The 11,700-nt window shown below is 39.6% G+C and overlaps 1 protein-coding gene across 1 annotated transcript in view; it reads left to right on the top strand.

The window, feature by feature from the left end:
• Positions 1-1,234: 1,234 nt before the first annotated feature.
• Positions 1,235-11,700, top strand: part of NDUFS4 (NADH:ubiquinone oxidoreductase subunit S4) — a 57,522-nt gene continuing 47,056 nt past the window's right edge. The window contains exon 1 of the mRNA XM_060761481.2: positions 1,235-1,402. Coding sequence (XP_060617464.2) covers positions 1,284-1,402 — 119 coding nt within the window. The 5' untranslated portion in view covers positions 1,235-1,283. The remainder of the gene's footprint in view (positions 1,403-11,700) is intronic.

The raw sequence follows: 11,700 nt of genomic DNA, 5'->3' as shown, positions 1-11,700 counted from the left end.
ATTTTATATATATGGCAGGGTAGATGGATGCTTGAGGAATCCACCTGTACTGTTGAAATAATGCAATTTGATACCACTTTGTGCCCTTCCACACAACCATAAAACCAGAAGATAAAGGCAGAAAATCCCACATTATTTGAGTGTGGACGCAGATAACCCATTTCAAAGCAGATATTGTGGGGTTTTCTGCCTTGATATTCTGGGATATAGGGCTGTGTGGAAGGGCCCTCAATGCTCTCTGGAATCCTGAGAACTGAAGCACTCCTTGGTAGAGAAGGCTGAAGACTTTCTAAAATATAACTCCCAGGATTCCCCAGCACTGAGGCATGGCAGTTCAAGTGGTGTCAAACTGCATTAATTCTAAAGACGGAGATTGTAGGTGAACTATACATCCCAGGAGCTACAACTCCCAAATGTCAAGGTCGACTTCCCCCAAACTCAATTTGTGTTCATATTTGGGCATTTAAAATATTCGTGCCAAGTTTGGTCCAGATCCATCATTGCTTCGGTCCACAGTGCTCTCTGGATGTAGGTGAACTACAACTCCCAAACTCAAGGTCAATGCCCACCAAACCCTTCTTGTGTTTTCTGTTGGCCATGGGAGTTATGTGTGCCAAGTTTGTTTCAATTCCATCATTGGTGGAGTTCAGAATGCTCTTTGATTGTAGGTTAACTATAAATCCCAGTAACTACAACTCCCAAATGACAAGGTCTATTTCCCCCAACTCCATCTGTGTTTATATTTGGGCATATGGAGTATCCATGCCAAGTTTGGTCTAGATCCTTCATTGTTTGAGTCCATTGTGCTCTCCGGATGTAGGTGAACTACAACTCCAGAACTTAAAGCCAGTGTAGGTTAACTATAAATCCCAGTAACTATTACTCCCAAATGACAAACTCAATCTTTTTAGGTGATGGTCACTCCTCGGGTTAGTAGGTGTCTTGTGGCCAAATTTGGTGGCAATTTGTCCAGTGGTTTTTGAGTTATGTCAATCCCACAAACAAACAAACATTACATTTTTATTTATATAGATTGGCAATGCTCAGAGGAAAGGCTTAGTAGTTGTGTGCTTTCATAATATTCAGTATCTATAGGGTCATGAGTCAATTTCTATCTATATATATAAAAAGATCCATGGCAAGCAAAAACACTCCTGGTTCCTCCTTTGTCTTTGGCTGCTTCCAACCTGCAGCGCCTACTGCTTCGCGCTTCCGAGGAGGACGGCGGTATTTTGTCCCTCGCGGCGCTCCGTCTCTGGGTAGGAGCAGCTGTTCCAGCCAACATGGCGGCGGTGTTGTTGCTGCAGGAACTCTCAATGACAACCGCTTTGGCCCGGCGCCTCGCAGGGAGAGGAAGAGCAGAGGCGGCGAGAGTGGTCGGCGCCGCTCGCTGTGGGGCCAGGTACCTCCGGAAGGAGCGGGAGGGCAGGCCAACGCCTGGGGGCCCGAGAAGGAAGCGGGATGGGGACGAGGCGAGGGTCCTGGCGGCTAGGCCTCGCCTGTAGGTGAAGGCCTCAATGCTCTGCCCAGCCCAGCCAGGTGTTGAAGAGACTACCTTAGGAGGGGACGACAATGGGGTCCTCCCTCCTCCCAGACGTATACACTTTGCAATAGTGGCATTGTATTGTCGAAGGCTTTCATGGCTGGAATCACTAGGTTCTTGTGGGTTTTTTCGGGCTATAGAGCCATGTTCTAGAGGCATTTCTCCTGACGTTTCGCCTGCATCTATGGCAAGCATCCTCAGAGGTAGTGAGGTCTGTTGGAATTAGGACAATGGGTTTATATATCTGTGGAATGGCTGGGGTGGTGCAAGGAGCTCTTCCCTGCTGCAGTTAGGTGTGAATGTTTCAGCTGATCACCTTCATTAGCATTGAAGGCCTGCCTGAGCCTGGGAAAATCTCTTGCTGGGAGGTGTTAATCTGCGCCTGGTTGTTTCCTCGCTGTTGTAATTTTAGAGTTTTTTTTAATACTGGTAGCCAGATTTTGTTCATTTTCATGGTCTCTTCCTTTCTGTTGAAATTGTCCACATGCTTGTGGATTTCAATGGCTTCTCTGTGTAGTCTGTCATGGTGGTTGTTGGAGTGGTCCAGCATTTCTGTGTTCTCAAATAATATGCTGTGTCCAGGCTGGTTCATCAGGTGCTCTGCTATGGCTGACACGCATCAAGGAACATGAAAGGCACTGCAGACTACTTCAACCAGAGAAGTCAGCCATAGCAGAGCACCTGATGAACCAGCCTGGACACAGCATATTATTTGAGAACACAGAAATAATGGACCACACCAACAACCACCATGTCAGACTGGATGCATAGATGCAGGCGAAACGTCAGGAGAAATGCCTCTAGAACATGGCTCTATAGCCCGAAAAAACCCACAAGAACCTAATAGTGGCATTCATTATAATTTCTTCCCATAGAGAGAAGGCTCTCAGTTAACCAGAACTCCCAAGCACTCTAAAAAAAAAAATCGAAGACATAATACTATAAATAACAACTAAAAGAAAACTGTTTTTAGGATCCAATAAAATCAGGTTTTGTAAAACAGTAAAATTGTGTTACATTGTGTCTTAATTTGCTTTCAATCTTAGTAACAAGTCAATATGGCATAGTACAGTATATGGTATAATATTAGTTAGGCCTGAGTTCTTGTGGGTTTTTTCGGGCTATATGGCCATGTTCTAGAGCAGTGGTTCTCAACCTGGGGGTCGGGAGCCCTGAGAGGGTCGCGAGGGGGTGTTAGAGGGGTCGCCAAACACCATCAGAAAACACAGTATGTTGTATTGGTCATGGGGGTTCTGAGTGGGAAGTTTGTGCCAATTCTATCATTGGTGGGGTCCAGAATGCTCTTTGATGGTAGGTGAGCTATAAATCCCAGCAACTACAACTCCCAAATGTCAAGATCTATTTTCCCCAAACACCACATTTGGGCATATTGAATATTTGTGCCAAGTTAGGTCCAGATCCATCATTGTTTGAGTCCACAGTGCTCTCTGGATCTAGGTGAACTACAACTCCCAAACTCAAGGTCAGTGCTCACCAAACCCTTCCAGTATTTTCTGTTAGTCGTGGGACTTCTGTGTGCCAAGTTTGGTTAAATTCCATTGTTGGTGGAGTTCAGAATGCTCTTTGATTTTAGGTGAACTATAAATCCCAGCAACTACAACTCCCAATTAACAAAATCAACCCCTCATCCAACCCCACTAGTATTCAAATTTGGGTGTATTGTGTATTTGTGCCAAATTTGGTCCAGTGAATGAAATACATCCTGCATATTGGATATTTACATTACAATCCAATATTAGTAGCAAATGTACAGTTATGAAGCAACAACAAAAATAATATTATGGTTGGGGTCACCACAACATGAGGATCTGTATTAAGGGGTCGCGGCACTAGAATGGTTGAGAAACACTGTTCTAGAGGCATTTCTCCTGACGTTTCGCCTACATCTATGAAAGCATCCTCAGAGATGAGGTCACCTCTGAGGATGCTTGACATAGATGCAGGCGAAACATCAGGAGAAATGCCTCTAGAACATGGCCATATAGCCCGAAAAAACCCACAAGAACTTAGTGATTCCAGCCATGAAAGCCTTTGACAATACATTAGTTAGGCCTGTTTTTACTCGTGTGCAGAATCTAGCAGACTTTTTTTCTGTATTCAGTAGATTCTGTGGGTCCTTCCACACAGCCCTTTATCCCAGATAACTCCGATAACCTAGTTCAAAGTAGATATTGTAGATATTGTGATATTTCTGCCTTGATGTTCTGGGATATAGGGCTGTGTGGAAGGGCTCTAGGTTATTTGAGTCTACACGCAGATAATGTTTAAACCAGAGGTCCTCAAACTAAGGCCCGGGGGCCGGATACGGCCCTCCAAGGTCATTTACCCAGCCCCCGCTCAGGGTCAACCTAAGTCTGAAACGACTTGAAAGCACACAACAACAATCCTATCTCATCAGCCAAAAGCAGGCCCACACTTCCTATTGAAATACTAATAACTTTATATTTGTTAAAATTGTTCTTCATTTTAATTATTGTATTGTTTTTAAGAGTTTTTTTGCACAACAAATAAGATATGTGCAGTGTGTATAGGAATTCTTCATGTTTTTTTCAAATTATAATCCAGTCCTCCAACAGTTTGAGGGACTGTCACCTGGCCCTCTGTTTAAAAAGTTTGAGGACCCCTGTTTTAAACAGAGGACCAAGTTACAATCCCTCAAACTGTTGGAGGACCGGATTATAATTTGAAAAAAACATGAAGGAATTCCTATACACACTGTACACATATTTGTAGTGCAAAAAACACTTTTAAACAATACAATAATTAAAATGAAGAACAATTTTAACAAAAATAAACTTATTAGTATTTCAATGGGAAGGGTGGGCCTGCTTTTGGGTGATGAGATAGGATTGTTGTGTGCTTTCAAGTCGTTTCAGACTTAGCTTGAGCCTGAGTGAGGGCCGGGTAAATGACCTTGGAGGGCCGTATCCACCCCCTGGGCCTTAGTTTGGGGACCCCTGCAGTATATTTTGCGGGTTATATGAGTGTGGACTAATATAACCTAGTTCAAAGCAGCTATTGTGGGATTTTCTGCCTAGATATTCTAGGATATAGGGCTGTGTGGAAGGGCCCCGAGTCCACACTTCCATATAGCCTAGTTCAAAGCAGATAATGTGGGCCTAAATTATCTAGGGTCGCTTCCACACAGCCACATAACTCAGAATATCAAAGCAGAAAATCTCACAATATCTGCTTTGAACTGGGTTATCTGAGTTCACACTACCATATATTTCAGTCCAAAGCAGATAATGTGGAATTTTATTCAGCTATATGGAAGTAGCCTGGGTTATATGGCAGTGTGGACTCCGAGAACACAGGGCGCTTCCACTCAGCCCTATATCCCAGAATATCATGGCAGAAAATGCCACAATATCAACTTTGAACTGGGTTATCTGAGTCCACACTCAGATAATGTGGGATTTCCTGCCTTGATATTCTGTGTGGAAGGGCTCTCAGATAACCCAGGTCAAAGCAGATACGAATTATTTGCCTTTATATTCTGTGTAGAACCCCCCCCCCCCCCCCCAGTTCAAAGCAGATAATGTGGGATTTTATACAGCTGTGTAGGAGGGGCCTCAGGGCCCTTTCACGTAGCCATATAACCAAGAATATCAAAGCAGAAAACCCCACAATATCGGCTTTGAACTGGGTTATCTGAGTTTACACTGCCATATATTCCAGTTCAAAGCAGATAATGTGGGATTTTATACATCTGTGTGGAAGGGGACTCAGGCCCTTCCAGACAGGCCCTATATCTATCCTAGGATCTGATCCCAAGTTTTCTGCTTTAAACTGGATTATATGAGTCCACTGCCAGGTAATCTGGGATAAACACAAAACCTGGGATCACATCCTGGGATATAGGGCCCATCTGGGATATAGGGCCCATCTGGAATTCAAGCAACCAGAATTGAAGCAACCAGAACTCCCAAAATCAAAGAAAAAATACTGCATTCACAAAGTTATTGTTATAATACAGAAAAACTTTGTTACATTAAGTTTATCTTTATTTGTCAATATTTTCTTTTAGTTATTGCATTTCAATATCAATATCAAGTTTATGCTATAGTATAGGTTGGGTATAGTATCAGGCCGGTTTTCATCATAACTCTCAAGCAACCAGAAACTGAATTAATTCAGCATCAGTCAATCCCCATGGGTGCCAGTTAACTGAGAGTATACTGTTTACGCATGCACACACGCACGCACACACCATTAACAGCATTTGAAGATTCTAAGTGTAGAGAATTGTTACAAAAATAGAAGAGGAAGTGTGCAGAATTAATGCAATTTGACACCACGTTCACACTCATGGGTCATTGTTGTGGAATCCTGGGATTTGTAGTTTGGTGAGGCACCCAAGCACTCTTTGGCAGAGAAAGCACAAAGTATATGAAGGAAAGTAGTTGTGTCCCAAAATAAAGTGAATGATATTGTTGATAAATGAATCAAATGTTGCAGAAGTGTGTGAGTTTTTAAAGTTCTCAGCACTTATACTGGATTGCACTAAAAATAAAGTCGCTTTGGGAATAATTTTAAAAGACCCTTTTCACTTTGGAATAATGTGCTTCATGATCTTTTACAATTCTTCTAATTATTTAAATATATTTAACTTTTTTCTCCTCCCCCTACCCCTTTCTCCCTTCGTTGTGCCACCTTCCCTGGACCAACTTACCTAATTCTTTATCTCCAAAATTTCATTGTTTCTGTTGCAGGTTTGTTCCCCTGTACTTCAGTAAACACAATTTCTATAAACTTCCCCCATATTTTCCAAAAGTCTGTTTGTTTCCATATCCCCCTTTTAACTTAGATGTCACAAGTCAGTTTGTAATTCATCACTATATTCCAAACTTCTCTATACCATTCTTACACTTTTATCTTTCCATTTTTTTTTAGCTACTATCAGTCTCCCTAACACAGGGGTCCACAAACTTTTTAAACAGAGAGCTAGGTCACAGTCCCTCAAACTGTTGGAGGGCCGTATTATAATTTGAAAAAAGCATGTATGAATGCCTATGCATGCTGCACATATCTTATTTATAGTGCAAAAAAACACTTTTAAACAGTACAATAATTAAAATGAAGAACGATTTTAACAAATATAAACTTATTAGTATTTCAAGGGGAAGTGTGGGCCTGCTTTTGGCTGATGAGATAGGATTATTGTTGGTGTTGTGTGCTTCCAAGTCATTTCAGACTTAGGTTGACCCTGAGCGAGGGCCGGGTAAATGACCTTGGAGGGCCGTATCCCGCCCCCGGGCCTTAGTTTGAGGACCCCTGCCCTAACATTTAAAGATTGGAAATAATTTCCTTCATTTCCTGTGAGGATTTAATATTTTTACACAGTAATGATAATAATACTGTTTCTGGTATGCTCTTTATCTCTATTTCCATTATCCCTCTTATTTCCTTAAATACTAATTCCCAAAACTTTTGTTTAAATTTACAAGACCACCACATATGAGTATATGAGCTTATTTCTTGACATCCTTACCAGCATTGATTTGAGTATTTCTCCATCTATCTGATTTAATCTGATTTATGTTAAACACCACTTCCATATTATTTTATAATATTTTTTCTTAAATTCTTACATACATATTTTTAAAATATACATATTCTGGATTTTTCCATTTTTGAATATTCAAAGTTTTTCCGAAATCAAATTCCCATATTTCTTTGAGATTCTCGTGTTCCTGCTCATCTTCCAATAATAATTTATAAATATCACTTTTTGTACCTTTTACTGTTTCATTCTCTAACTTAGCTTCTCTTTAGATATTCATCCTCTCAAATTTTGTGTATTCTCTACCACCCTTATATTTCTTTCGTTTATCAGTTAACCATTTTCCCAGTTGTAAGCCCTTATACCATGCAATTTTACTTCCTAATAACTGGTCTTTTATTCTTTCTATACTTGTCATCTTTCAATCCTAGTCTTTTATTTTCATTATTTTTCTTCTTTTAATTCTTCTTTTAGGTTTTTTTTTTTAGGTTTACAGGGAAATTTTCTATAGTAATTGCAGTTTTTGAGTTAGTCACAGGTTAACAGGTCTTAAATAGACCTTAGTGAGGTTCTAGCTATGGATTTTATAATTTTATAGTAAGAGCAGTGCACAATTCAGTTTCCTGCACAATTCTGCCTAGTTTGTATCAAATCAGAGTGCAAGGGTCGTTTTTAATGTTTTAAGATCAATTACATGACATAATCAACTCTTATCCACAATTTCACTAAGTCATGATTCTCTATTCTGTTTCTTGCTTCTGATAACTGTATTCTCCAGTAGTATAACAGTCCTCTTTGAAAGATCTATTTCTTAACCAGCCATTATGTTTTTTAGGAATCTCAAGAATGTTATTCATTACAAAGCACATATTTGATTGTCAGTGTGAGAAACCTCAATTCTCTTGGTAAGGTCATTCTCTGTATCCAAAGAGAACTGGGCATTTCAAGCAGTATGTGAACTCTGTTCCTTAGTCAATATAATTGTTAGCACTGCAAATTTTTGTAATTTTGTGCTGCTTGCATATGTTAGGTTGTATCTTTATGGGCTCTGCATTTAGCTTTAATTAGTTTATAGCTAATGTACAGATTTTAACTGGATAGCAATCTAATGCATACTTAATCTTGATTAAGTATGATTAAACTTCATGAGACTTAGCTCTATGTAGGCATCATTGTGTGATACTTAAGTATTCAAAATGCAATGGTTTCAACTGCACAGTTGATAGAAAGTTGCAAATGTATATCTAAAAGCCAAACTGTAGATCGTAAACTGCAGAGAAGAAGGTTCTAACATAATATGGCATTGTCTAGCTGCCCTGTTTTGGACTAACTGGAATTTCTGGATCATTTCTAAAGACAGGCAGGTCCATATAAAACATTAAGTTATCAGAGCACAACTAACTGAGAAAACTGCATATGTGGATTAAAGCCATAATTTATCACCCAAAATTCATAGGTTTTGGGTGATAAATTTCTCAGGCAAACTTTATCGCCAATGGTATGAATACAAGAGCATCCCCAAACAACATACCTAATCGTTTAGAGCAGACCTGCACAACCTGTGGCCCTTCAGGCATTTTAAACTTCAGCTCCCATAATTTCTGACCATTGGACAAGCTGGTTACACCTGCTTTAGAGGGAGACAGAACGTGATGAAGACAACATAAGCAGGCAAACAAACCACCCTTAGATAGTATTGCAATCTTTCCTGGATTATGTTTTATGTTATTACATTCCTGTACTCAAGAAGTGGTTCAGAACATTTATTGTCTCTTCTCTACTATGTTAAACGAAGTACTAGTAAGTAAGGTGTCATTCTCATTGTCAGACAATGTAATCTGACAGCTTCATGCTAGCTGTCTTAGCTGTACCTATGGGAGTTGTCTAGAAATCTGGTAGACTACTAAAAGCTGCTATAATAAAACTGACCACTATAGTAGAATTATCATGTGTCAAAATCTGGTGGCAAAAGCCATTGACAGGTCCAAAAGAGCTCTCCCTATACGTCTCTCAACATAAATTAAACAAGGCAGTTTCTGTCTGTTTTTGAAAGTGGCTTGCACTGATCTGGAGAATCAGTTAGTCATAGACTAACTCATTTGGGCACATTGCTCCAGTGGGGAGTTTTGGAAATTGGGAGATTACAGGCTTTGCATCCAAAAGATTCTGGCTGAAACTTTGACATTTTTTTTCCCTGAAAACTGGTCACTATAAATGTAGACAATATTGTTCTCAATAACCAAAGATCTGACTCAGTATAAGACAGCAGTCTATTTGCCTTTGAAATAGTTTCTTGTGTTATTAAATTCAGTTTCTTTTTGCAAGAATTTTGTGATCAACAACTTCTTTATGAAACAGACACATCCCATACTTCACAAGAAAATTTTGATGATTACTCTTTCTAGAAATAATAGCAAAACTTTATAGAACCCAGAAACATTTTGGAACAGTAAAAGATCATACATAGCCTTTTTTCAAACACAGAGGTGGGATGTGGAAAGTTTTTCATTCTTTTCAGTTCTGGAATTAAACCCTTTGACTTTTGTGATAATAAAAGCATACTTGTTGGTATGATCTGAATATATTTGTGTGTGGGGAGGATATTTGGCATTTCAGAAAACACAGGCAGGGCAAAACTTAGGTCACCTGTGGTTTTTTGCAGATTGTTAATCCTTCCACCCTCATTTTTCTCCCTGCTCCCACCAGTCAACCCACAGATACAAAATTCCAGCACTAGTCAGGAATTAAGACGATGCTTCATGGGCATAATCATTGTTCTATAAGATTTTTTTGCTTTCAGGAAAATATTCTGTAGATGGCACCCAGCATTGAAACTAATGTTGTTACCTATGTAGTCTGGTTCAGATAGTTTTTGTTTCCTTGGTGATTACTGTATTACTCCTTTTGATAAAAGAGTAATAGAAATAAAAATGGTGTAATCCTACTCATTATTAGTGCAGTTATCCATTAGTACAGCATTCCTGGCAGAAAGCCATCTAAATTATGTTTGAATACCTCAAATCCAGATGAATCGGTAATCTCTGAAGTAATTTATTCCATCATTGAACAACTCTTACTGTTAAGAAGTCCCTACTAAATTTTAGTCAGGATCTCCTTCCTTATAATTTGAATCCATTGTTTTGAATTCTGTCATCTAGAACATCAGAAACCAGGCTGAGTTTACCCTGCACATTACAATCCTTCTGATATTTAAATATTTTATAACAGCCCTTAATCTCCTCCAAGTCAAACATACCCAGCTCCTTCGCCTATTCTTCACAGGACTTGGTTTTGAGAGCCTTTAGCATTTGGGTTGTTCTGTTCTGTACGTGTTCCATCTCTGAAATATCCTTTTAAGGCCCCTTCCGTATTGAACTGGATTTTATGGCAGTTTGGACTCAGATACTCCAGTTGAAAGCTGATATTTTGAATTATCTGTCTTGATATTCTGTGTGATATGGATGTGTGGAAGGGCCCAAAGTTGCTATGCTCAGAACTGACCATAACTATAGTGGTGAGGTCTAATTAAACAGAGTATCTATTATATCCCTTGATCTGGACAATATAACACTTTTGCTGCCGTCTAGTCTTGCACTGTCTTTTTTGCTGTCACGTTAGACTGCATTTAATTTGTGGTCTTTTAGGACCACAAGATCCAAGTGTTGCCCCTCCTATATGATAGCCATGTATAAATATGTGAAAGGAAGCCACAGGGAGGAGGGAGCAAGCTTGTTTTCTGCTTCCTTGGAGACTAGGACGCGGAACAATGGCTTCAAACTACAAGAGAGGAGATTCCATCTGAACATTAGGAAGAACTTCCTGACTGTGAGAGCCGTTCAGCAGTGGAACTCTCTGCCCCGGAGTGTGGTGGAGGCTCCTTCTTTGGAATCTTTTAAGCAGAGGCTGGATGGCCATCTGTCAGGGGTGATTTGAATGCAATATTCCTGCTTCTTGGCAGAATGGGGTTGGACTGGATGGCCCATGAGGTCTCTTCCAACTCTTTGATTCTATGATTCTATGATTCTATATTTGTGTATGTCATTTTTCCTACATAAATGTAGAACTGTACATATTTCTGTGAAAATTCCTTCTGTACGTTTTGATACAGTTTTTCAATCTGTTAGATTTATCTTGTATTCTACAATGTTGTTTGAGGCATTAGCCACACCCTCAATTGGGTGCCATCTGCAAACTAGATAAGTACACCCTCTATTCTTATAAAATAGAGCTATTTATATATCTCATGTGAAGAAAACATGAGGAATCACACTGACAGCATTTATAATTTTCCTTGTGATTAAGGTTAAAGACATTGATTTTATTTATTCACTAGCCGTCCCCTGCCACGCGTTGCTGTGGCCCTGCCTGGTGATCTGGAAAATAAAGTAAGGAGAAAGTGTTGGTTTCTAATCTATGTAATTTCTTTATGCTTGTGGGTAAACAGTATTTCTTGCTGTTTCTTTGTCAGTATTGATGTGGAGATTGTTTGGTTTGCCTACTCTGGAATATGCAACATATAATTGTCCTTATTTAGGGGGTCCCTTTCAAATCCATGATACTATATCTCTGTGTGTGAATCATATATATCCATCTATAACTATGGCTGGATGGCTCTTTTGTCAGGAGAGAT

The sequence above is a fragment of the Anolis sagrei genome, chromosome 2 (genome assembly GCF_037176765.1).
Source record: "Anolis sagrei isolate rAnoSag1 chromosome 2, rAnoSag1.mat, whole genome shotgun sequence".
Classification (NCBI taxonomy): domain Eukaryota; kingdom Metazoa; phylum Chordata; class Lepidosauria; order Squamata; family Dactyloidae; genus Anolis; species Anolis sagrei.
The sequence above is the reverse complement of the archived record's forward strand: the minus strand, read 5'-3'. Positions and strand labels throughout refer to the sequence as shown.